The following is a 27727-nucleotide window of genomic DNA, read 5'->3' on the forward strand; positions in this document are numbered from 1 at the left end:
GTTCTTTGCATATTGTCTCCCTCTTTAGACTGAATTCCTTGAGAGCCTTCTTTGTATCCTCAGTGCTTAGCAAGTACCTGGCACATAGTAGGTGCTTAATAAATGTTTACTGACTTGACTGTCTTGCTCTTTCCCCTCCCTAGCAGCAGACTCAAATATCCCAGGGTTGCAACTTAGGGTAGTCAGTATCCTGGGCTCTCTTTCTTCCGATCCTATTACTTCTCACCACGTGGTGATGTCCCAGTTCCGCTGAATTTGTCTCACTGTTCACCCAAGGTGGATGGTTTGGTGGTAGTTTACCCAGGCTCAAACATATCATTGAATGCCAAAGCAGTAGAAACCAATGCTCTGTATCAAAGACATTTTATTATGTTCTGGGGCACAAATAACAGCCTAGAAAAGAAGTTGTCATCTTATTTTTGGTCCCCATACATCTTGATTTTCAATAAGACTTCATGGATCTCCTTTTCAATATGAAAAGAAATAAAGTATAGCGTTTACCATGCATATACACATAGGAAAAATCTTCCCAGACTGCCTATTCAATATGAAAGGAAATAAATTCTAGAGTTCACCAAGCATATACAGACATATCTGACATAATACAAAAAAACAAGATACTAAAGTTGTTTTCATCATCTGCTTATCAACATGGTATCTCCTCATGGCCTCCCATGCCCTTGCAACTCCCCTGAGTTATGGACTTGTCACTATCAAGTCAAAGACCCTGAAGAACACCCCTCTCATGAGCGTGTGTCTAAGGGAGACAAAAAAGATGGTACACAAAGGATTCTCACTTTTGAAGTGTCCCCAGGAAGGGTACCTTGGCAGGTTCTGACCGTGCCCCTACTTTGTACTGGCTTCAAAAACAACAACAACAATAGCCTTGCAATACTCAATAACTTCTATATATTTAGTGAATAAACAATAGCCATTTCAACCAGTTGCGGCTTCTAAATAGAAGAAATCTCAGGCAAAGATAAGCTCTACACCCAGTGTCTTCATGTGCCATGTCTTCTCTGCTAGATGCCAGTTGGATTGTCCTGGAACTCAAAATCTGGGCCATAGTTCATTGACAAAGGGTTGTGGGCTTCTGGTTTTTATTAGCCTGAATAAAATGAAGAAGGGGAGGAAAGCAAATGTAATCTAATCTGACATTGATTAAGTAGCTATCTGGTGTAGAGTTCTGTACCAAAAGCCAGTGGAGGTGACAAGCTTCTACCTGCCCTTTAAAACCTGAAATATTGTGGAGGAAGCATGATGGAAGTACATGTTTGCAGGATGGCTGGAGGAATAAATGTCCAAATGAATAAATGTCTGTTGATTGACTGGTGGATGGTGTAAAGACTCTCGAACAGAAGGACCAGTGATAGCTAGCTAGGATACCTGCGGTTTCAGTGAGGAGTAGAGCCAAGGTTCAGCTAATTTCATTCACCTCTGGATAAGACACAACTGCACATGCTTTGATTTTTGCTCAAATTTCTGTTTACAAGGGATTGGCTTCTCTTAGCTCTTACTCTTCCTGAGTCATGAGAAGTCACATCCCTTTTATTGCAAGTTCCTTCTGGCCCCCAGCCTCCTCCTGAGTTCCATTATACAAGACTGCCCTGGGGGATGCCACAAGGGCACTGACAATACTTTTCCACCCAGTTTCCTTTTTGATGACTTTTACCCCTTTTGTCTCAGAGGGCCCCAAGTCACTCATTATGTGGTGTGGGGTACTTCCCACGTATGGCAGTTATTTATGGGGCCTGACTTAGGGGCAGGGGCACCCTGTAATTAGGAGTGGGGAAGTACTGATGATTCAGGGTCTGTGATAGCTGCATACACTAGTGTAAAAGGACTCTGAATGAACATCTCCTCCTATGAATCCTTCTAATAATCAGTCAATAAGCATTTCTTAAGGGCCTTCTATGTGCCAAGCATTGGAGATACAAATTCAGAAGTCAGATAGTCTGTCTTCAAGAGCTTACCTTTTTAATAATGGTGATACAATTTAGTCATGGTCAAATCAATAAAAGATATATATGTGCATACATATATGCATATATACATATGTGCATACATATACACACATATATCAATACATCTCATGGTAATAGCTGGGGGAGGCACTAACAATTGGGGAAATCAGGAGAGCCCTTGAAAGAGGTGGCTTTTAGGCTGAGCCTTAAAGGTAGCTACTATTGCAAGAAGCAGAGATGAGAAGAGAATGCCACAGGGATGGTGGACTGCCTGTGCAAGGTCACAGTTGGGAGATAAAATGTTGTTTATGGAGAATATCATGGAGATCAGTTTGGCTGGAGCAAAGAGTATATGAAGAGCAGAAAAGAAAAGAATTTGTATTTTACCCTAAGGATAACGAGGATCCATAAAGATCATTGGGTACAGAGACAACATGGTGGTACCTGTGATTTAAGAACATCAGTTTGACAGCTGTGTGAAGGACAGATTGACAAAGGGAAGAATGGATGCAGTGAACCTAGTTAGGAGGCTACTGCAATTGTCCAGGCAAGAGGTGACGAGAGCCTGGGTGAGGATGGTTGAGATGTGAACAGAGAGAAGAGGATAAGAAGAGGATGGATTTGAGAAATGTTGAGCAGATGGAATTGACAAGACTTGATACCTGATTGAATAATGGGAGACAGTGTGAAGAGTAGAAGACAATTCCTAGGTTATGAACCTGAATAATTAGAAGAATGATTGCATGCTTTCCAAAGAAATAGGAAAATTAAGAGAGAGAGGTGTGGTTTTTCTTGGAGGAGGGAAAGATAATGAGTTCTGTTTTGGACATGTTGAGTTTGAGAAGTTTATGGGACACACACCCTTCCTAAATCATTGCCTTGTCATGGTGGAACTGGCTTGAGTAGCCCAATGAAACAATGAGCTATGCCATGCAAAGTTACTCAAGATGGACAGGTAATAGTGGAGAGTTCTGACAAAAGGTGATCCACTAGAGAAGGAAATGGCAAACCACTCCAGTATCTTTGCCAAGAAAACCCCATGGACAGTAATAAAATGAAAAAAATCTGACACCAGAAGATGAGCCCCTTAGGTCAGAAGTTGTACAACATGTTATTGGGGAAGAGCACAGGGCAACTACAAGTAGCTCCAGAAAGAATGAGTAGCTGGGCCAAAACTGAAAGGAAGCTCAGCTATGGAAGTGTCTGGTGACAAAAGGTAAGTCTGATGTCGCAAAGATCAACACTGCATAGGAAACTGGAATGTAAGATCCATGGACCAGCATAAGCTGCGTATGGCTCAAAGATCACTACATATGTGAGTGCAGCCATGAAATTACAAGATGCTTGCTCCTTTGAAGGAAAACTATGGCAAATATGGGTAGCATACTAAAAAGCAGACATTACTTTGCCAACAAAGGTCCATATAGTCAAAGCTATGGTTTTTCCAGTAGTAACACATGGCTGTGAGAGTTGGGACTATGAGGAAAGCTGAGCCTGCAGAATCTATGCTTTAGAATTGTGGTGCCGGAGAAGACTTTTGGGAGTCCCTTGGACAGCAAGGAGATCAAAACAGTCTATACTTAAAGAAATTAAGTCAGACTACTCATTGAAGCTGAAACTTAAATACTTTGAGAAATATTTAATACTTTAAATACACAATGAGAAGACAAGAATTGTTGGAAAAGGCCTTGATGTTGGGAAAGATTGAGGGTAAAAGGATGAGATGGCAGAGGATGAGATGGAGAGATAGTGTCATGAAAGCAATGAAAATGAGCTTGTACAGACTTTGGGAATTAGCGGAGGATAGAAGAGTCTGGTGTGCTGGCCCATGGACCATGGGTGTCAAGAGTCAGATATGACTGAACAAACAACAACAAGAACGAATAACAATAAAAATGGGACATACAAATAGAGATGTCAAAGAGGCAGCTGGAAATGTGAGACTGGAAGTCAGGAAAGATAGACTAGGGTTGGAGAAATATATCTGCAAGTCATATGCATAGCAATGATCATTGAATCCAGTGAAGGTCATGAGATCACCAAGAGAGAACCCCAAGATATAGAGAGCCCTGGGAGTATGCCCTCCTATAGAAAATGGGGACACGAGAAAAGAGATTGAAAGGATATCAAGAAAGAATGTCTTCATAGGAAGGAAGAGAACTATAACAAAGCAATGTCACAAAAATACAGAGAGAAGGAGGAATGTGTTTAACACTACCAAATGCTGCAGAGAGGTCAAGAAGGATGAGGACAGAGAAAAGGCTACGAGTCTTAATAAGAGAGAGATCACTGGTGACCTAGAAGAGAGCAATTTCAGATGAATAGTAAGGATGGAGGCTAGATTTCAAGAGGTGAAGATGTAAGCAGGAAGTGGGAAGGTGAAATCAATGAATTAAACAGGTCAGATTTGTTTTAACTGGTTCTGTTCTGTTTTATTTGGACTTTGGCTAGGAAAGGAAGAGGATATTCAGGATAAGAGCTCGAGGGCATGGTGGGACCAATGTGAAAGCTTTTTAAGAACTGAGGAGACCTGGTCCTGTTCACTGGTCATGGATGAGAAAAAGCTGAAAATTAGGGAAATAAAGGGGATGCTCAAATGTGGTAAGCTCCTAAAGCTAAGGGGAGGGGATGGAATTAAGGGCGCAAATAGACAGGCTGGTGTTGGCAAGAAGAAGGGCCTTCATCCTCTCAGACTGGAGCAAAGGAGGGGAGTCTGGGATGGGGGCCATGTTTGATGATGGGGTAATAAACCTTATTTACCTCTATAACTGTAAAATCTTTCATAGAATTACTTTCCATATCTCTTAATTAGAACCTGAACACCATAGCTTGTGCATCACACTAAAACACTCAGTAAACAGTAAGCTGTGACAAGAGGAAGTCACATAATTAAATATATTCAACTGGGCCCTATTCTCTCTCTGTCTCTGCCTCTATCCCCCCCGTCTGACTCTCTGCCTCCCTGTGTCTCTGTGTGTGTGTGTCTCTGTTTCTCTCTCTCTGTCTCTCTGTCTCTCTTTGTCTCTCTTCTTTCTTTCTTTCTCTCTCTCTCTCTCTCTCTCTCTCTCTCTCTCTCTCTCTCTCTCTCACACACACACACACACACACACACACACACACACACACACGTAGCACATACTTTACTCTGAAAAGACAAACAGGAATGTCAAATGCTTACCTAATAATCTCGTGCAGGCATGGACCTTTGGGGATATGGATCCTCATAGGGATGACTTTGGACCCTGGGAAGTCGAGCATTGACCTTGGGGAAGAGGCTCCCATTGGAGAAGGCTGGGTTGCTGAACCCTGTAGTCTCCAATCTCATATTACTGAATTCACTACTGATCAGACTGTCCTCTTCTGTCCTCTTCTTCCTCTTGTTTGATCTGTAATGAGAAATAAACCCTTAGGGGCTTTGGAAAGTATGGTGTAACAAAGGGGGAAAAAATTTAAAGGGGAAAAAAAAATGTTGAAATACTTCAGAGGCCTATTCAACTAGGCAGCATAGTGGACAGTATGTTGGACTTGAAACAGGAAGACCTAAGTTCAAATCTTTCTTCAGATATTTACTAGTGATGTGATAGGGCAGCTGGGTGGTTTAGTAGATAGAGTGCTGGACCTGGAGTCAAGAAGACTCATCTTTCTGAGTTCAAATCTGGCTTTAGCCACTTACTAGCTGTGTGACCCTGGGCAAGTCACTTAACCCTGTTTGCCTCAGTTTCCTCATCTGTAAAATGATATTGAGAAGGAAATGGCAATCCACTCTAGTATTTTTGCCAAGAAAACCCCCAAGTGGGGTCACAAAGAGTCAGGACTGAAATGACTGAACAACAACACATGACCGTGAATCATTTAACCTTTCCACCTCAGGTTCCTCATCTGTGAAACAGGAATAATAATAGCACCTACCTCACACAGTGGTTGTGGGGATCAAATATATATATACATATATATGCATATATAGCAATTTCCAACCCTGAAAACAGTATCCCAACATCAGCTGCTGTGAACATCATTGCAAAGATCAATCATGACTTGTGAGGATTGATGATGGAGCACGATCATTGGCAGAGAGCCAACAAACTGAAAGGTCGCCATGAGGCCCGCATCGTCAGACATGGCTAATGCATTCATTTGTTTTGCATAGTTGTATTCCTTTGTTAACAGGAAGGATTCTACTGGGGATAGGTAGAGTCATTGGAAAGTGATGACCATTTAAAAAATGATCACCAATAAAACTTTTTTTTTATTTTAAAGAAAGGGTAATGTAGAGGATTACAGAATGTCAGAGAAGGAAAGGACCTCTGAGATTAACTATTTTGACCCTTCATTTTACAGATGAATAAATGGAAGCCTAGAGAGAAAAGTGGGCTTATCTATGGCTCAAAGCTAGTGAGGGGTAGGGCTGGGCTTGGAACCCAGGCTTTCTGTGTTTCAGCCTAATGGTCTTTCCACTATACCACGGGGTTTTTTATATGCATATTTTTAACAGGTTCAATAAGAAAGACTTGATTCCTGGACATCGACTCTTATTGGGACTCATGGGAATTGATTATTTGTCTGAGAGTCTTGTTTTTCAGAGATTGTATAGTGCAACAAAAAGGGGTAGGGAAACCTCAGTATGAATCTCAGCTCTGACACATACAACCTGTGTGACCTTGGGCAGGTCATTTATCTTCTCTGGGACTCAGTTTCCTTACCTTTCAAATGAGAGGATTAGACTAGATGCAGAAGGAAGCTAGGGAGGGAGGAAGAAAGGGACAGAGAAAGGAAGAAAAGAAGGAAGAGCGGAAGGAAGGAAATGATGAAGAGAGGAAGAAAGGAAGGGAGAGAGGAAGGAAAGGTGAAAGGGAGAAAAGAAGGGAGGGAGGAAATAGGGAAGGAAGAGGGGGAAAGGGGAGGGAGGAAGGAAGAAGGGGAAGGAAGAAGGAAGGCTAGAAGGAAGGAAGGAAAGAAGGAAAGAAGGACGGAGGGAGAGGGGGAGGGAGGGAAAAAGGAATGGTGGAAGAAAGTAATGAAAGAAAAAAGAAGTCAATGATAAAATGTGATTTGAGAGAACTTTCATTTTTTTCAGGAGTACTAAAGTAAATTCAAGGTGTGATAGAGAAGGCAGTTTCCTGGACTCTTCTGCCATCATAACATCATAGATCTTGAGCTAGAAGGGACTTAGGAAATTATTTTGTCCACCTCTTCTTCCTCATTTTATACAAGAGGAAACTGAATATCAGTAAGCTGGAATGACTTGCCCAATGTCCCCAAGTAATAGGTAACAGAGAGGGCATATGATGCCAGATCCTTTGCCCACCCTGGCAAAGGTCTATTACCACTACACCACTTTACCTGGTGATGGTGAGATAGATAAAATGAGATATTTCATGTGACACAAGAGGCGCTTTCTCTTTTTTTTTTTTTGGCTAGGCAAGGGAGTTAAGTGACTTGCCCAGGGTCATACAGCTAGTAAGTGTCATGTGTCTGAGGCTGGATTTGAACTCGGGTCCTCCTGAATCCAGGGCCGGTGCTGTATCCACTGCACCACCTAGCTGCCCCCTCAAGAGTTGCTTTCTACTTCAATATTTCAAGCATCTGTAATTTCCCCAGTATAGATACTGCCTCCATTAACATAGATCATAACCCCTACATTCAAGAGTTACTGTGATTGAGAAATCCACCATTCTGGGCCAATTGAATGATGAATTTCTGTAGACTTAGCTAAGCTAGTCCTTGGACCAGAGCCGTAACTAGGAGTTTCTGTGCCAAGGGCAAGTACTCCGATATATATTCAGGGCAAGTGGTAGGAAGTACACCAGCAGGAGGCCAACTGGGAGTATTGGGGAGGAGGAGCAGCTGTGGGAGGAGGTGCTCACCCCACTCCACCAATACTATTTAAATTAATTATTCTTGCCAACTAAACAGATAAAGCTTTTGTTCCAGGCAGTCTGCCAAACTCTTACGTCTACCCTGATGAAAATCACTGGTGCTGTCAGACCTCTCTAAATTCAGTGCTCTGGGCCAGAGCCCCAGTTGCCTATCTTCCTCCACTGTAGCAGCAGGCCTTTGTTTTTTCGTTTTTGGGGGTTTTTTTCAGGCCATTGGGGTTAAGTGACTTGCCCAGGGTCACACAGCTAATAAGTAAGTGTCAAATGTTTGGTCCGAGGCTGGATTTGAACTCAAGTCCTCCTGACTTCAGGGCTGGTGCTCTATCCACTGTACCACCTAGGTGCCCCATGCAGTAGGCATTTGGAACTAGGCTGGTTGGCTCTTCATGTTCTTGAATGAGGCACTCCAGTTGTGTGTTCCAGGAATGCTAAGGTAAAGGAAGCAGCACCTACCTTGTACCTAGCAGATGTGATGGCTCAATAATCAAATGCTTTCCATGTAATGGCAGAGATATTCACATGCTAGCCTGCCTGCATATAGGTTTGTACCTAGCTGTGCCTTTTTCAAAACTGTGATTCTTGGTATTTGGGAATATTGAGAGAAGACCCAAGAATCTTGTAACAGTGACTGGCCAGCTCAGGAGAAAAGCCTGGCAATAGAGGCATTAAAATACTGTGATCAAGGTCACAAGGCCTTGGCTCAGCCTCTTAGAGAGGAAACCCAGGAACTTTCTATTCGAGTGCAGAATAGAAATAAGAATTTCCTCCTCCCTCCATAAGGCACCAATACATATGTCTCCAAAACTACATTTAAACATTCCTTAAATGAAGAATGAATGAATTTGTTTTTATCTTCCCTAAAGTAGGGGACATGTGTGCTTAAAACCATGGTAGTGAAAGCATGGAGCTCACCATTTTATGTTTAAAGATAATTCTATAAAGCAAATATGCTCTGCATATTTCCATTCCCTTAGAATACACAGAAGGCTAAGAAAGCCAGAAAAGGCCCTTGTCTAGCTGAGACTAGATTGTTTGCCAAGAGAAACAGGAAGCCATTGAAGATTTTTGAGCGAGGGAAAGAAAAATGGAGTTTAAAATTCTGCTAGAGGATATATAGACACATTCCCCTCTCTTTGAGCTTTCTTTGTCAACTAAATGGAAACTGATAAATATTGTGACATTTTAGTGTAGTGGGAAAGAACACAGGGCTTAGAATCAAACTTTCAAACCCTGGCTCTGTTATCTTGTGGCTCATTTGACCCCATCTGAAAAATAAGGAAAATAATAATTATACTGCCTACTGTACTCGGTAGGTGGGAGGAAAGTAAGTGCTTGGCCCAATGGAAAGAGCACTGGCTCTGGAGTCTGAGGATTCGTGTTTGAATCACATCTGTCACATTTACTGTGTAACGTTGAGCAAATTACCAAACCTTTCTGAGCCTGGGGATGGGGTTCAATGGTAAAACGAGAGGGATGAGCCAGATGGCTTCTGAAATCCCTTCCTGGCTCTATGATTTGAAAGCAATAGATCAACCCAAGGCATTAATTGTTACAGAGCTGGAAAAGAACCATTTTGTACCTGGCTAAGACAATCAGCCCAATTATTGTGCCCAGTAGAATGGCCCCACCAATGGTGCACACGACAGTGAAGATCAGTATATAGTCTGAAAGACAGAGGGGCAACACCATTAGTAAATACCTTCGACCTACAGATTAATTTCTCTTCAGCTTGCCCCTGTACCCCACAATGGCTGTTTGGGCAGAGAACATCTACATCTTTCACACCCCTGGAAAGCTAAACGCATCTTAGTTGCCATATAGCAGTATCACCTCTGACACCTAATGCCATAGAATGGAATTATTCCAAAATGGCTTCTGTAAGTAATTTAGCAAAATCTGAATCCATGGATTTTATAAACAGAATTCCTCAACAGTGTCTTGGGAGGATAGACTTAAAACAAGAAGGATACGTAGAGATCTTCTAGTCCACCCCTCCCCCTTGTTTTAGAGACAACAATACTGAGACATGGACACAAAGAAATTTTTTAAAAAGTCACTTTCTTTCCAGAAGCTTATAATCTAATGGGGAGATGATACGCAAACAACTATGGACAAGCCAATATATACGGGATAAAATGGAGTTAGGCATTAGTGGCTTTCCCAGAGGAAGGGCACTAAGATTATTAATCTTTTTATCGTCTGCTTTTCATTGTGCCTTGAACAGTACTCATTTTGTTGAACTGTGTTTAATTGATAAGCATCTGCTGGAAGGCTATAAAGGCCAGTCTCCAAGAGGGTACATTATTCATGATCATTTCCCACATGGTAAATACTAGAATGAATGATTATACTCACTGTCCTTGCAGTCTACTCCACTGTATCCAAAGTCACATCTGAGCAGGAATAAATAATAGAAAACCGAGTTAAAAGACTTCTGGAGTTAGTCATGTCAAAGTTCTCCTCCATCCCTCCCTCTTTCTCTCTAAGTAGCCCACCTGCTCTCTGCACCTCTGACTAAAGAGCCCAGTCCCTTTGCTGTCCTCCAAATCTTGCGGGAGGAACTCCTCAGCTTTACAGCAATAGATTCATAGAACCATGGGCTTTGTGCTTTGCTAGTCCAATGCCTTTTGTGCAGTGGAGGACCAGAGGAAATGATTTGTGAGCCAAGGTCATACAATAGAGTTGGGCCTGCAACCCAAGTCTCCAGAGGCTTAGACTCATGCTTCACACGGCCCAAGGCTATATCTTCAGTCCATGAGCTGTTGTGTCTATCAGCCAGTGCCAACTTGACTCACCTCTTTTTTGCCCACTTCTGGCAAAATAGCTGAAGGTTATTCTACTTACTCTCGACAGGTTTCGTCCTCACTGATGTAGCCAGGCAGGCATTGGCACTCTGGAATCCGAGAGTTTGTCTTCTTAATACATTGCTTGTTATTTATTTCACTACAGTCAGAAGAACAATCTGTAGAGGGCATTGAGAAAACGTGATTTCAAAGATAACATTGGCAACCACAGCTTTGCCCTTAAGAGCCCACGATCCCCAGCCCTTTGGGTTTCTTAATCTGTTCCCCTACCACTGCAGACCTAAGGGGTACTCTTAAAACAAGTGTTCCAACCTAAGGTACATTCATTGAGATATTCCTGAAACTCTGAATTGATTTCTAGTCAATGATGTCACAAAAAATTTTGGTGTATCTTTGGAAAAAATTCATTAATCTCTTTATTCAAATTCTTATGTGCATATATATATATATATATATATATATATGTCTCTGTGTATATCTATATATATACACATATATATATTTATACATATGTGTGTGATATGCTACAATTTATTCCCTTTCATATTAAGGATGAAGAATGAGAAAGTTTATTAAAAAGCCATAGGGTATAGTGTCTGGAAAAAAAAATGTTGGGAACCCTTGTCTTAGAAAATTTCTTTCTTTTTCGGTCTTAATTTTTTTTTCAACTAATAAATAATTTTTCTCTTCTCCCTCTTCTTCCTTTCCCCTCTCCTCCATTAAAAATAAAACAAAGCAAAGATCTTTGTAACAAATATACATGCTAATTTTGTTGTCTGGTGTTTTTCTTATAGAGTTTCCTGGATCACGAAGAGATGACTTGTTCAGGGTCACACAGTCGGTATGTGTCAGAAGTGAACCTTGAACCGAGCTCTCCTGCATCTGAGGCCAGCACTCTGTATTCTATGAGGAGGCAACTTGGTGTGGTGGAGAGAACACTGGAACTCAGCCTGAGGAAGTTCTGAGCTTAAATCCCCACCTCAGATCAGATGTATAACCTTTTGGCAAGTCACTCAATCTTTTTCAGCTTCAGTTTCCTCATCTTGAAAATGGGGATAATAGTAGCACCTGCATTTATAGGGGCCATATGTAAAGTGCTTTGCAAACCTTAAGGTCCCCATTATGATGCGGATGCTGATGCTGAGCTGCCTCCCATTCAGATGAGGAAACTGAGACACAGGGATTTTTCCAGGATTATGCAGCTTGTAAGTGTCTGAGGCAGGATTTGAACTCAGGTCTTCCTCACTCTGAGTCTAGTGCCCTAGCCCCTCTAGGGGTGGGGAACCTGTGGCTTCTGAGACCACATGTGGCCCTCTAGGTGCTCAAATGCGGCCCTTCCACTGAATCCAAACCTCACAGAACAAATCCCCTTAATGAAAGGATTTGTTCTGTAAAACTCGGGACTCAGCCAAAGGCCACACCCAAGGCCACACACACCTAGAAAGCCACGTGTGGCCTTGAGGCTACGGGTTCCCCACCCCTGCATCCATGGTTTCAACATCTAAATCTAAAACTCAAATTAGACAGAAATGCCAGGGCAGGTGGCAATACAAACATGAAAGGAGATGAGCAGCAGAAAAACAGCCATTACTTTACCTGTGCAAGAAGATGAACCAGTGGGTCTTGCTAATCCTTGCAGGCAGTTGCATGTAAAGCCATTTGAGCAATCCTCACCGTCATTTTTGCAGCCGTTGAAATCACATGGATTCTCAGCTAAATGAGGAAAGTGAACAGATCAGTACTTATTCAGGAAGTTGGTGGTGTTCAACTCTTGGTACAGACCTCTCTTTCATGTTGAAAGGAGCCCTTTGTAGGGCATAGGCAAATTGTCATGTTATTAAAAACATATGGTTGAACTTCTCATGGCAGGAATGAACTGGAAGGTGAATAATGTGACCATCCATTGGAGAATGGCTAAGCAAGTTGCTGCATGTGAATTATTAATTAATTAAAATGCTATTACCCTGTGGTAATGATGGGCACTAATGATGGACCCCTAAAAGGCCCTGGATTTCCCCCATGATCCAGGTCCCTGACAGGGCACCCAGCCCTTCCCAGTTAATAATTCAACTGTCCTTGCATTGTGGCTTTGACCCTGCCCCTATCTCCAATTCTCTGTTACCTCTAACCCAGCCCAGCACTTCATTGTCTGTTACCTCTGGATAATCCCTGGCCACTTTCCACCCTTAATTCCATCTAGATCCCTTCTCTGTTGCCTCCCAGTCACCCCAGACTACTTGGTTACTTGTAGATCACATCCAGATCTTCCCACAGTCTTTCTGTATAAAAGGTCCATCTTGCTTCAGCTAAATTGCTCGGGTTCTTAAAATCTGGCCAATAGCACAGTCTCATTAGGAATCTTGCCCACCCCAACCGGTGTTTTAATAAACCTTTGTCTCTCACAGAAAGAAGGCTGGAGTCAAATTCTTTCAAGGCAGGAAATGCATCTTTTGCCCTTGGATTTTTGGGTTCTCAGAACCCCTAGACTGCACCAGTAAGAAACTGAGATGAATGAAAAGCCCAAGAAATAGAGTCTCTGGGTAATTAATAATCTATTTATTTATAGGCTAGAAAATAATCAATAAATTGAGGGTCAGTGGTTTCTCTCTGGTAACCAAAGATAAAACCTTGGAGATTGCTGAATACTTAAATGCCTTTGGAAAAGGAGGTGCCCCTGACAGGCACAAATCAACCCCGATTAGTGAGCAATTAATGGGCCGGGGGAGGGGGGAATGGGGGAGGGGGGACTTAAAGCCTTCAGCTCCTCCAACTGAGAACTAGGATAGATCTTGAGACACAGTTGCCTCCAGCTATTTAGACCAAGATTCACATCTCCACCCAGCCTGCTCAAATTGAACAATGGGAGGGAAAGGGCATGAGCCTAAGGTTTTTAGGGCTGAAATTCACCTTAAAATTAGATTCTATTTACATTTTGATCCAAAGTAAACTCTCTTAGTTGGGTGGGGAGACTGAGGAGAATATTCCTGGAGATTAGGCCAATCTCATCATTAGCCCTGTGCTTCAGAGACTGATTGACCTACAAGGACTGATCTCTAAATAAAGAAATAGAAAGGAAAAAAAAAACCCTCAATCCTAATTTAATAATTGACTATTAATAGAGGAATAATAATTTCTCTCAAAATGTTTAATATGATGTAAACAGAGAAGCATGGAAAGGCTTACAGGAACTTGATGCAGAGTGAAGAAAGCAGAATCAGGAAAACAATACACATAATCATGACAGGAATGTTCTTGGCCTTCTCTCCTCCTGGATATTTGTGACACTGCCCTCTCTTGGTTCTCCCCCCACCTGTCTGACCATTCCTACTTAGTTTATTCTTATTCATTGTCCCTGTCACTAACTCTGAGTGGTTCCTCTTCTTTTCTCTCTACACACTTGGTGATGACCTCAGCAACTCCCAGGAGTTCAATTACCATCCTTGTGCCAATGCCTCCCACTCTCTTTCCTAAGCTCCAGTCTCACATCACCAAATGTTTACTGGCCATTTTGAACTGGACGTCTCGTAGGCATCTCAAACTCACTATGTATAGAACTCTAAACCCATCCTTTTAATGAACTTCACAATTGCTGCTGAGGCACAGCCATCTTTCCAGTTTCCCAGATTTGTATTCTCACCTTCTCATTTTTGTGTATCCTATCTATCCCATCAGCTGCCAATTTTATTCGGTCTCCCTGTCTCATGCTTCTTCCTTCTCCATTCCATCTTCCTCTTGGCTGCCAAAGTGTTTTTTCTAAAGCACTGGTCTGTCCACGTCATCCTTAAACAACCCCCCCTCCCATTTCAATAAATTCCAGTGATCCCTTCTTACATCAGAATCAAAGGGAAAACTCCTTTGTTTGGCAATGAAATTCTTTCACAACTTGGCCCTTCTTACCTTTCCACAAAATGCAAACCCCAACTATATGGACCTATTTGCTGTCTACACCTACAATGTTCTATCTTCCTTCTCCATGCTTTTGCACTCCATGCCTAGAATCAATTTCTTTACCTCCTCCTCTCAATGTGTGTGGTTTCCTTCAAGACTCAGCTCAAAGACTTCTACATGATTCCCTGAGCTATTAATGCCCTCTCCTCCTTAACTACCTTATATCCATTTTGTACATATCACATTTATAATGGTACATATGGTCTTTCTGTATTAGAATATGGACTCCTTGAGGACAGAGATTGGTTCACTTTTGTCGTTGTATCATCATGGCTTAGCGCAGTGCCCGGTGGAAAGTAGGTGCCTAACAAATGCTTATTGATTAATTGATTTCTGGGGAAAAAATGCCCACAACATCACAATAGAAAAATGAATGCTACGAAATTATAATGACCAAGCTTGGCCCTAGAGAAGGGATTTGAGAAGGCACATCCCCATCTTCTGTGGAGAGCTGAGGGACTAGGAATGGAGACAACTGCATACTGCGATGTCAGACTTAGTCAATGTATTGGTTAGATTTTGCTGAACTGGTTTTATTTTCTCCTTTTTGCTCTTTGTAAGGGATGGCTCTCTGGGAGGAGGAGAAGAAGAAAAGATACATTGGGAAACATGTAGGTGAAATATAAACAAACAAAAGATATCAATAAAATTTTAGTTTAAAAAATATACCTGAGGGATCCTTCCCTGTTTGCTACTGCATTGAAAAGTACCTTACGGAAGCTATGATCTTAACATGGATTAGGCACAGTGAATAGAGCACTGGGTTTAGAGTCAGGAAGATCTCAATTTAAATCTGGCTTCAGACACTTTCTAGCTGGGGCAGCTAGGTGATGCAGTGGATAGAGCACCAGCCCTGGAGTCAGGACCACCTGAGTTCAAATGTGACCTCAGACACATAATATTCCTAGCTGTGTGACTCTGGGCAAGTCATTTAAACCCAATTGCCTCACTTTAAAAAACAACAACAACAACAACAACAAAAAACAAACAAAGACACTTTCTAGCTGTGTGACCTTGGCCAAGTCACTTAATCTTTGTTTGCCTCAGTTTCCTCATTTATAAAAAAAATGAGCTGGGGAAGGAAATGGCAAGCCAATCTAGGATCTTTGCCAAGAAAATCCCAAAATGGGGTCAGAAAGAGTTGGACACAACTGAACAACAAAAATTAACGTTAATACTATTCAAAGTGGATCTTTCAAAGTTTCTATATTATTATTCAAAGTGGATCTTTCAAAGTTTCTATCAGTGTTATTTTTCACAGGCCATGTCAGTGACAACAGGAAAGTATTATATTTGTCCCATGTGCCAAAGATCAGGACAGAAAGAAACCCAAGTTGGCAAAAATCCCAGTGTGCTTTTTGGCTCCTTTAGAAAGCTATGTATCTATCTGGGCATGGCTATCTCATTTTTTCTTTCTCTCCCTGTCCCCTGGCCACTTTCTCACTCTCCCAATGGGGACCTGGATATGAGAAGCAAAGAAGAAAATTCAACTTGTCATTTTGATTCTTTCTGAGCAACTATGAGGATTCAAAAAGTAGAAGCAAAAGGAATGAATGGCTAAAATGAAACATGGATATTCTCTGTAGGTTTAATTTTTAAGGCTTTCTTTGAAAAGCTTATTTCTATATCTCATGCAAATGTGGTTCTCATTTGGACTTGCAAATTGGCAAATCTTCCAGTGAATTTTAAATGAAATTATGCCAATCTTACCTCGGTAAGAAATAATATCGTTGCCTATTTGAGTCTCAATAGTTTTACTGACATCATCCAGTGTCATATCTGAATTTTTGTCAAATATGTTTACGACCCACACATCAACTTCGCCTGTACTGCTGCGCATTTCAGATCTGGTTACTGCAGATGGTCTGGAAAGAAATGAGGAGGATAAATACTAAGCAGATCACAGATTGTGCTTGAGGACCCTGAGGGAAAGTTACTTACTGCCCCCAACCCTGAAAACTAATTCAAAGTTCTGATAGAAAGTTCCAAAAGGCAGCTATGCTGCCCTCTCAGGGGCCTAGAACAATTGGGTGGGTGGGGGAGTGGGGGCAGTAGTAACCTTAGGTGCAAATAACCTTGGGGGCATTAGATAGCAGGGCAGTGGAAGCATAAGGAAAGAAGGGAAGATAAAAGAAATTTTGAAAAACTGTTCGTAAATGTTTCATTTGTTGTATAACAAAGTTAAAGTTGTAGTAATTACGTTATTTTCCAAATAAACCCACAAAATGCAAATTATAACCCATCAGTGGTCAAGGACTCTGACAGGTCTTAACAAGCAAGTGTTGGCAGCCAAGCCCATCACAAGTTGTTGGGAAGTCCTGCATAAATCAGTACGAATATGTAAGTGTAATGACTTGTTTACAATACAATACTTACATGACTCAATATTGTCATCAAAATTTCAATGCAGGCAAAAAAGCACAAATTTAAAATAAATTATTAAATTTAAGACATCATTTAAAAAACATTTTATATTTTTTTGAAATGATGCAAATTTATTTTTTAAAAAAACCCTTGAAGAGTTAAAGAAAGTATTTTTTTAAGGGGGTGGTAGGCCAATTAAGTTCAGGAACCTTTATTCTATTCAATCAAACCTAAACTCCTTAGTTTAGCTGACTTGGAATTACCTAACTCACATTGGAAGGGATCTGTCAGCATTCCCAATGAAATCAGGGTTAGCCAATGATCCTTTGGGAGGCAATTTGGTGTCATAGTGGATAGAGCACTGAATCTGGAGTCAGGAAGACCTGAGTTCAAGTCCAGCCTCAGAAACAACTATCTGTGTGACCCTGGGCAAGTCAGTTAGCCTCTGTCTCAGTTTCTTCATCTGTAAAATGGAGGAAATAATAGCATCTGCCTCCCAGGATTGTTATAAGGACAACATGAGATAATATTTGTAAAGTGCTACGCAAACCTCAAAGTACTATAAGAAATGATAATTAAAAAAAAAGAGAGAGATTACTGCTTTCAGGCTTTTATTACCAGCAAGTGTGTGCTATTACTCCTGTGCCTGAAGTGTCCCAGTAGAGAGAGTGCTGTGAATGAAGTCAGGAAGACTCAACTTCATGAGTTCAAATCTGGCCTCAGACACTTACTAGCTGTGTGACCCTGGGGAAGTCACTTAACCCTATTTGCCTCAGTTTCCTCATCTGTAAAATGAGCTGGAGAAAGAAATGGCAAATGACGCCAGTATCCCTGGCAAGAGAGACCCAAATGGGGTCATGAAGAGTCAGACACAACTAAAACAACTGAACAATAAAAAGACTTGTTTTCAAGGAAGAAGTAGAAAGGAGAAGGAGTAATTTAAAAATTATTTTCAGGGCAGCTAGGTGATGCAGTGGATAGAGCACTGGTCCTGAAGTCAGCAGGACCTGAGTTCAAATCTGGTCTCAGATCAGACACTTGACACTTACTAGCTGTGTGACCCTGAGCAAGTCATTTAACCCCAATTGCCTAAAAATTAAATACACACACACACACACACATATATAAAATTGTTTACATATATAATTATTTTTGTTTGTTTAGTCAGGAAGCCCTGAATCAGAAAATCTGTTCCTTACAATGTGCAGAACAAATCTCGGCCCCTTTTTCGAAAGAGTTTTTAAAACAAGTTGTTCTTCCCACTTCCCCACATCCAGGCAGTGGCATCAAGGGAAGACTAAAAATGGTGTCTTGTGGCAAGAAAGACAGAGAGATGAGGTAGCACAGACCATTAGGGAAAACGAGGACAGAAGCAGCCCCCAACTTACTGTACGTTGAGAATTACTGTTTGTCCATATGTAGTGTTATCAGCAAATGCAGATGCAAACTATAAAAGAGAAGAATAATTTTGATCATGATTATGGTCATATGAAAGTGAAATTCAGGTACCAACAGAAATGAGTTTGACACCATTTGTCAGCATACAGACATTTATCTAAGTTTTTTCTTAAAGAACACTTTTATCACTATTTCTCTTCTATTCAATACTAGGCAGTGCAGTGCAAAGAGCCCTGGGCTCGGAGTCAGAAAAAGCCAAGTTCAAATCTCGGCTCAGTCACTTACTAGCTATGTGGCCCTGAGAAATTCATTTATCCTGTTCGCCTTGGTTTCCTTGACTTTAAGTGGAGATAAGCAGTAGCACCTACCTCTCAGGGTTGTTGTAAGGATCATAAGAGGTAGTATTTGTATTTAGCACAGTAGCTGGCACACTACAGGTACTACGTAAATACTAATTGTTATTGTTGTTGTTATTATCCAGCATGAGATAGCGGCTAGAGTTCTTAACTTGAAGTCAGAAGAACCCAGGTTCAAATCCTGCTTCAGATACCTAAGAGTTGGGCAGCTAGGTGGCACAGTGGATAGAGCACTGGCCCTGGATTCTGGAGGACCTGAGTTCAAATGCGGCCTCAGACACATAACACTTACTAGCTGTGTGACCCTGGGCAAGTCACTTAACTCCACTGCCTAGCCAAAAAAAAAAAGTCATGCAGATATCTAAGAGTTGCATGACCAAAAGCCAGTAACTTAACCCCATCCAGGTGAAAGGTGATAAAGACCGGAAAAAGGGAGGTGAAAGAGCATGAGTGGAAAAAAAGAGACAGATGCAAAAGGTGTTGCAGAGGTGGAAATGGTAAGATTTGGCAACTAAGTAGCTATGTGGGGTAAAGACAGGGATGTATTGGAGCCAGCTCAGACAAGCCCAAGAGTGCTGAGTGTTCATTTTCAGTGTCAGCATGTATGCCTCAAAAAATCACAAGAACTACAAAGCAGGTCTGGATTTATTGTTTGATGGGTTGTTTGGTCTCAAGAAAAGGACGGAGAAAATGTTGACAATGCAGATGAAATTTTAAAATGTGTCCCAGAGCTGGTCATTAAACATTTACCAGTGTCCTCCTGGGGAAGGGTGAGTGAAGAATCAAGGACGGCACCCAGATTGTCAACCTTGTGCCTGGAAAGGTGATAAGACCCTCAACAGAAACAGTGAAACACACAGCTCTTATCGTGGCACACACTAGTTGGCACTCATTAAATGAATTTTTATTCATTATTATTATTATTAAATGAATTAATTAAACCTAATAGTTTAGTGGCCTTATTCTTAGTAGAGCGGCATGTTCTAGAGACCAAAACCCAGTTAAATACTAGTTTAAGAGGATGGGCTTGCAATTCTAAGTCACCATCTAGTAAATGTCTATATTGGGAGACCCTAGATCCCTAATGAGTGTTCTTAATTAAGAGTACATTACACGGCAGCTAGGTGGCATAGTAGATAGATTACTGGCCCTGGAGTTCAGAGGACTTGACTGCAAATCAGCCTCAGATACTTACTAGCTGTGTGACCCTGGGTAAGTCACTTAAACCCAACTGCCTCAAAAAAAAAAAAAGAATACATTACATCAAATTAGCAGTAAGGGTTGGAAGGATGGCCTGGAAGGTTTTTAACTACAGGTCAAATACTGTTTCCACCAAACAGTGCTTCTCACCTTGGCTAGTCATCCTTATAGAATGAAACCATAACCAATTCAGAAAAGAAAAATGCCTCTTGTGCTTATGTTGAATTACATGAATTCATGAATTCAAATTCTACATGAATTCTTACATGAGTTCAGATTCTATTTCTGTCCAAGATGAGTTACAATGAAGCCAAGGAATGGAAAACGACAACTTTTAGAACTTAAAAAGAAAGTGTGCAGTATGATTTTTTAGTTGCCTTTTTGGGGGGCTGTCTTTTAAAAATCATCAAGTCATTTAATTTTTTAAAACACCATCTAATAGTTTCTCCATCCATTTTTTAATGATTTTCTCAGTTGGGCTTTGTTTTCCACCAGGCAGCAGGGTGTAGTGACTAAAGCGCTGGTGAACTCATGTTTCAATCACAGCCACTTAATAGCTGTGCATCTCTGGACAAGGACATAAACCTCTCTAGGCCTCAGGCTCTTCATCTGAACAATAACACTGGCCTCAAAGGGCTATCATAAGGATCAAATGAGATCATGTATATTAGATTGCTTCAAAATACTTAAAAGACAAAATAAAATTGTGAACTATTATTATTACCATATTACCATTATTACCATACAAAATTCATGTAAAGACCTCTAAGAATATTTGTGAAGATTAAAAAAGAACTTACCAATTTTTCTATTTTGAAATGTAAACTCTGATAGTTTGGGGAGTTTTTGTTATCCAGGTCTGATAAATACTCTAATATTGTAACCATCCCAGGGAATGTTCTTCCTGAAAATAAATGCACAGATGACATATTACTCAGGTAAAGAGTTTTTAATCTTCCTCAAAGGGGTGTTTAACCTAGAGCAGGGAAGATTAGGGGAGGATATGATAGGCCTCTTCAAATCTTTAAAGAGCTGTCATGTGAAAGAGGAATTAAACTCTTTTGATAGTCCCCACCTAGTCTTTTGGGGTCCAGTCTATTCCCTTCAAACCTATTGTATACTGCCACCTGAATCACTTTGCTAATGCAATGGTCATAGTGCCCAGAAATTTTCAGTGGCTCCTCCATTGTCTGTAGAATAAAGTATGAATTCTACATTTTGACACGGGAGGGGCTCCACAATCTATCCCCAGCCTTATTCCCTGACACTTACTTCCTTTCACATACTCTGCTCCAGGCAAATTGTCCTTCCTGGTAGTCTTCTCTCCTACTATTCTCATCCTTCATTCCTAGGCCTGGAAAGGGCTCTTCCAGCTCTTGATTCTCTCTGTTGAAGCCTTTACCTTTTTTTATGGTCCATTTTAAGAGTCACCTCTCATGAAGCCTTCTCTGATTTCTCACCCCACCCCACACCCTCATCAAACCCTCAAAGAGAAAGTGATTTCTCCTTCCTCAAAGTTCTCATAGCACTTTGCCTGAATTTATTCTCTGAATCTGCCCCATTTTATCTTACTGGGACAGCTAGGTGGCACAGTAGATAAGAGTGCGGGGCATGGAGTCAAGAAGACTCATCTCCCTGAGTTCAACTCTGGCCTCAAATGATTACTAGCTGTGTGACCCTGGACAAGTCATTTAACCCTCTTTGCTTCAGTTTCCTCATCTGTAAAAGAAGCTAGAGAAGGAAATGGTAAACCACTCCAGTATCTTTGCCAAGAAAACCCAAAATGGACTCATGAAGAGTCAGGCAACAACAACAGTGTAAAGCACACTGAAAAGAAATCCAAACTCTAGTTCAACAGAAAGTTGTAGCCCAGGCCAAAGGAGACTGGGATTATGGCATGCCTGAGAGACTCTTGGACCAGGAGTCAAGAGATTTGAGTTCTAAACCCAGCACTGTCACTAATTAGCCATGCATCCTTAAACAAGTCATCTCTTCTCTTGTCTTCAGGCCTGAATTCATCTGGATGAATTCAGTAGTCTCTAAATTTCCTTCTGCTTCTAAAAATCTATCATCTATATTCTGCTTCAGTTTCAAGGGAAAATTTCCTTGGGGTCCTACTTTTTTAAAAGTCACTTAAAAAAAGAAGTTTGTTAAGGCAGAGTAATACAATATAAACGTTCAGCCATTTTGACTTAGTGATAGAGGGCTATATATTCTCTGAAGTTAAACAAATGATCATTTTGTCCTGGTCCTTAATCTGGCTGTTTAGTCCAAAGAAGATACTGGTTTTTTACCCTTCTTTAATAACTCAGTAACAGAAGCTACTTATACTTTCTTGTAATCTCTTGAATTCATGAATTATTTTTTGCCACAGTGGTTGAGGGACCAGGAAGCAGGCAGCATAGGTATGGTAGAAGAAATGAAGCCCTCTCTAAGACAGGAAGACCAGGGTTCAAATCCTGTCTCTGACACATACTAGCTGTGTGACCATGGACAAAAGTCACTGAAGCTTCTCCATGCCCTAGAAAACTGGCTAAGATCTTATGTAAGCCACAAATGAAATGAAAAAAAAAAATCTACATTGGTGAAGGGAGTTCACTACACTGGTTAAATCAAAAGGGAGTGAGTGAGTGAGTGAGTGTGTGTGTGTGTGTGTGTGTGTATGCATAAGTTTCTTTTAACAAGATTTGGTTTTCCAAATACTGGTAGGATGGGGTACAACATACCTTGGTTACATTGGGAGTCCTTATAGTAATACCCTTCTGGACACAGGCAAAAGGATGTAGTGTTCAGCTCTATACACTCAGAAGAACCGTAACATATCTTCTCTGTACAAAGCTCATCAGGAACTAGGATAGAAAATGGAAGAGCTGAAGGATTCACTATGACCTCACCCAATGAGGTTCAGATTCAAATGTTGTAATAACTGTGCCCTCCTGCATCTATACAAATGTCTCTACCCCACATCTTAGATGCCTCAGCATCTTAGCTCTCAAAAGGGAAGGCAATATGTACAAGGCTTTGCTGCCTTTTTTGCCCACCCGCTTTGCTTCTCCTGCTGACCCCTGGAGCCCGAATGCTTTGTTGCCAGTAAGCTTCAGGAATTAGTAGACAGGGCCTGGATGTAATCAAGAATAAAACAATTTCTGCTTCAGATCCCTGCCAGGAATCTTTGAATGGGAAGGGCCTTCTTGCTTTTCCCTCCACTTCTAGACAGATTTCATTTAAACCATTGGGTAAAGCTTTATTCAATTCAGATCTCTTTGAAAGAATAAAAATAAATGTTCTCCTTTTCTCTCTTCCTGTCTTTTTCTGTGTCTTTGTGTCTCTGTCTGTGTCTTTCTCTATGTCTATCTGGGTGTATGCTGAAAAATAACACTTATTACAGGCCAAAGGGCAGACTAACTGATAGGCAACCTGACTGGTAAAGTCCCGTGGGACTATTAGTCACTTTTTTTTCCCTGGTGCTGGCTAAAGAAATGACAAATAAGGAAGTAGATAGAGGGTGGGGACTATAGAGACCTAGAGGTAGTAGAAGGGTAAGGTGGTATTCCAGGATGCTGTAGAAAAAAGTCTAGATTTGGGGGCAGCTAGGTGGCACAGAAGATGGAGCACTGGCCCAAGAGTCAGAAGGACCTAAGTTCAAATCTGGCTTCAGACTAGACCCTAGGTGAGTTGCTTAACCTTAACTGCCCCCCCAAAAAAATTTGGGGGCACATAGGTGGCACAGTGGATAGAGCACCAGCCCTAGAATCAGGAGAACCTGAGTTCAAATCTGACCTCAGACACTTGACACTTACTAACTGTGTGACCCTGGGCAAATCACTTGACTTCATTGCCCAGCCAAAAAAAAAAAAAAGGTCTAGATTTGAAATATAGAGGCGAAACCTTGGTTAAGTCACAACTTCTCAGGCCTCAGTTTCCTCAATCTTACAATAAGGAGATTGGATTAGAATCTAGTCACTAGAAAACTTTTGGGATCCTTTCCAACCCTAAATCTATGAGAGTCAATAACTCTGTCTTCTGGGCCCTGAAAAAACAAGTGTAAGGAAAATACTTGGGGATATGGAGACAGTCAGCTGGCCCACTGGGCTTGGTGTGAGGATGCTACAGTTTGAATTCTGCCTCAGGTACTTAGTGCCTGGGGAACCCTGGACAAGCCATCAAATTCTCCCAGATTCAGTTTCCTTGACTTGTAAAATGGCATCTAAATTCTTTCTAGCTCTATGTGTATTGGAGAGAAAGTAGGTGGGAGTCCTCCAAAGTGTTCCCAAAGCATTACCTCAGAGTAAAGTGGGGAGGACTTGAGTTCTAGTCCCTGCTCTGACACAGGTGACACTGTGTGTCCTTGGACAAGTTACTTGACTTCTCTGGGCCTCAACTTCCTCTTCTGGAAAATAAATTGATTGAACTAGATGACCCCCAAGGTCACTTTAATTCTCCGTTTCTAAAGATACCTGTTCTGCCCTAGCTCTCAGGACAAACACCACCGAACCTTCAGAATGATGTCTCAGAATCATTAGGTGATATGCCCAAGGTCACACAACAAATCAGCTATTAAGCCAGAATTAGAAGCCTGGCCTCTGAACTTCAGGGCAGCTAGCTGGTGCAATGAATAGAGTACTAAGCCTGGATTCAGGAAGACCTGGGTTCACATCTGCCCTCAGACGCTTACTAGCTGTGCGACAAGTCACTTAACCCTGTTTGCCTCAGTTGTCTCGTATGTAAAATGAGCTGGAGAAGGAAATGGCAAACCGCTCCAGCATTTCTGACAAGAAAATCCCAAATGGGGTCACAAAGTGTCAGACATGACTGAAAAAATGACTGAGAGACAACTACAGTTAGAAAGGCACGTTAGATGGTGTTGATTCCAAAGCATCTGAGCTGGAGATGGTGGTTCTGTCCCTGGTACCAGGGGATTATGCAGTTTTTTCCACAAACCCAAAGCTCATGGCATGGCCTGTGACCTGCCTGTGGCCTATGAAACTGGCAGGACAGGTCATAGGTTTGGCAGGGCTACGACCAATTTGCCTGCTGGGCCTATTCAGGCCTTCTCCGAAACTGAAATAATTGTCATGAAGGCTCCCTGCTCAAAGAGAAAGCTGGGGAGAAGAGGCAAGGGCAGAAAGATATCCTTCTTTCCCCTCATTCCAACCTCTTCAGGTTAACCTCTGATCCGGCCTCAGATACTCATTAGCTGTGTGACACTGGGCTAGTCACAAAATCTGACTACCTCAGTTTCCTCAACTGAAAAATGGGGATCACAGCAACTACCTCACAGAGTTACTGTGAGAGTTACAGAGTTATCAAATGAGATAATAGTAGTAAAATAATATTAGTAAAACATTTAGCACAGTGCCTGGCACATTGTAAGCACTTAATATATGTTGATTTCCTCCTTCTCCCTCTTCAAAATATAAGCCCACAAATGTTCAGTCCCTGTGAATGTAGATGGGACTTTCTGCTCCTGGGACTCATAAAAGTAGGCTGGCCAAACTAGAAGAAGCTTAGGCAAACAGGAGAGGCCCACAGAAAAGGAGGAAACAGGAAAGCTACAGTGAGGCGTTCAGTGGACCTACTGAAAGGGGCATCCTTCTGGGGCTTTACTATTTACTATCAGTCTCTGATATTTTACTCCTTTAGGGAAAGCTCATCAGTCAGGCTCCCTACAACCTCTGCAAGGCTTTCTGTGGTTACTCAGAGACTCTTCTTTGATGTTGACTAGGATGAGGAGAGGAATTTTCTTAGCTATTGTGGGATTATTACCAGATGCTGATGGAGTTTGACTGGTAGCTTGCATGGGTTGTGTGATCAGGTCCGGGTCCTGCGTGGCTGCTGCCGCTGGGCGCCGCCGCGCTCGGGTCCTGCGTGGCTGCGTCCCGCTGGGCGCCGCCGCGCTCGGGTCCTGCGTGGCTGCGTCCCGCTGGCGCCGCCGCGCTCGGGTCCTGCGTGGCTGCGTCCCGCTGGGCGCCGCCGCGCTCGGTCCTGCGTGCGTCCGCTGGGCGCCGCCGCGCTCGGGTCCTGCGTGGCTGCGTCCCGCTGGGCGCCGCCGCGCTCGGGTCCTCCGTGGCTGCTGTCCCGCTGGGCGCCGCCGCGCTCGGGTCCTGCGTGGCTGCTGTCCCGCTGGGCGCCGCGCGCTCGGGTCCTGCGTGGCTGCTGTCCCGCTGGGCGCCGCCGCGCTCGGGTCCTGCGTGGCTGCTGTCCCGCTGGGCGCCGCCGCGCTCGGGTCCTGCGTGGCTGCTGTCCCGCTGGGCGCCGCCGCGCTCGGGTCCTGCGTGGCTGCCGTCCCGCTGGGCGCCGCCGCGCTCGGGTCCTCCGTGGCTGCCGTCCCGCTGGGCGCCGCCGCGCTCGGGTCCTGCGTGGCTGCCGTCCCGCTGGGCGCCGCCGCGCCCGGGTCCTGCGTGGCTGCTGTCCGCTGGGCGCCGCCGCGCTCGGGTCCTGCGTGGCTGCGTCCCGCTGGGCGCCGCCGCGCTCGGGTCCTGCGTGGCTGCTGTCCGCTGGGCGCCGCCGCGCTCGGGTCCTGCGTGGCTGCGTCCCGCTGGGCGCCGCCGCGCTCGGGTCCTGCGTGGCTGCTGTCCCGCTGGGCGCCGCCCGCTCGGGTCCTGCGTGGCTGCTGTCCCGCTGGGCGCCGCCGCGCTCGGGTCCTGCGTGGCTGCCTGTCCCGCTGGGCGCCGCCGCGCTCGGGTCCTGCGTGGCTGCCGTCCCGCTGGGCGCCGCCGCGCTCGGGTCCTCCGTGGCTGCCGTCCCGCTGGGCGCCGCCGCGCTCGGGTCCTGCGTGGCCGTCCCGCTGGGCGCCGCCGCGCTCGGGTCCTGCGTGGCTGCGTCCCGCTGGGCGCCGCCGCGCTCGGGTCCTGCGTGGCTGCTGTCCGCTGGGCGCGCCCGCGCTCGGGTCCTGCTGCTGCCGCTGGGCGCCGCCGCGCTCGGGTCCTGCGTGGCTGCCGTCCCGCTGGGCGCCGCCGCGCTCGGGTCCTGCGTGGCTGCGTCCCGCTGGGCGCCGCCCGCGCTCGGGTCGCGTCGCTGCTGTCCCGCTTGGCTCGAGCGTACTCGGTCCTCCGTGGCTGCTGTCCCGCTGGGCGCCGCCGCGCTCGGGTCCTGCGTGGCTGCTGTCCCGCTGGGCGCCGCCGCGCTCGGGTCCTGCGTGGCTGCTGTCCCGCTGGGCGCCGCCGCGCTCGGGTCCTCCGTGGCTGCTGTGCCGCTGGGCGCCGCCGCGCTCGGGTCCTGCGTGGCTGCTGTCCCGCTTGGCTCGAGCGTACTCCGGTCCTCCGAGGCTGTTGGCGTTCTTACTGTGGTTGAAATAGAGTCTTGGGCTGTTTGGTGGACGTGGACTGACCAGCACCTGGTGGGACAGAAATACCAAATTTGAATTCAAAAGATAAGACATCTGAGGAGTAATTTGGTTAATGCACATCACGAGACACCAGTGGAACTGAATTTATTCAAGGATCTCTGCTCCTTGGGAATTCACAAGATAGATACATTTTTCTAAAGGAGTGGGTGGGTGAGGGGGGATGCCTACTTAGTTTGTCTTGTATTTTGTTATATCATATGGCAAGAAGGTAGCTGTGTTTTATTTGGACAATTTATCTCTATTTCCTTTTTGAAAAATCACATTTCATTGATACTTTTTGTCTTTACCATAGTCCTTTCAGGCTCCACCTGCAGCCTGAACTCTTCCCCCGTGAAAAAGAAAAGCAATGGTGCAAAACAATATGAAATACAGTAATGATATCTGTCTGGGATCTAATAGTCTGTCCAAGTAGTCTCTTCTCTCTCTGATGCTAGAGGAGTATATAGTGTATGTTTCTTTATTTGCTCTC

At 43.5% G+C, this 27727-nt stretch overlaps 1 protein-coding gene across 1 annotated transcript; it reads right to left on the bottom strand.

The window, feature by feature from the left end:
• Positions 1–346: 346 nt before the first annotated feature.
• On the bottom strand, positions 347–27727 carry MUC13 (mucin 13, cell surface associated). Its single transcript, XM_078146141.1, has 12 exons — positions 27546–27727; positions 25677–27246; positions 22637–22759; positions 20711–20814; positions 18345–18403; positions 16303–16457; positions 12241–12357; positions 10685–10802; positions 10196–10233; positions 9420–9504; positions 5143–5350; positions 347–1108 (listed from the first exon to the last, which is right to left on the bottom strand). The coding sequence occupies exons 1-11, from the start codon at positions 27546–27548 to the stop codon at positions 5143–5145; spliced, it is 2580 nt and encodes an 859-aa protein (XP_078002267.1). The 5' UTR covers positions 27549–27727; the 3' UTR covers positions 347–1108.

The sequence above is a fragment of the Phascolarctos cinereus genome, unplaced genomic scaffold (assembly GCF_003287225.1).
Source record: "Phascolarctos cinereus isolate Bilbo 61053 unplaced genomic scaffold, phaCin_HiC Scaffold_726;HRSCAF=1367, whole genome shotgun sequence".
NCBI lineage: Eukaryota > Metazoa > Chordata > Mammalia > Diprotodontia > Phascolarctidae > Phascolarctos > Phascolarctos cinereus.

Coding starts and splice junctions, on each gene's coding strand:
- MUC13 (XM_078146141.1), bottom strand. Junction 12,358..16,302: donor CGATATTATTTCTTACCGAG/GTAAGATTGGCA, acceptor TTCCTCATTTAG/CTGAGAATCCATGTGATTTC. Junction 9,505..10,195: donor TGGAGTAGACTGCAAGGACA/GTGAGTATAATC, acceptor TCTGTCTTTCAG/ACTATATACTGATCTTCACT.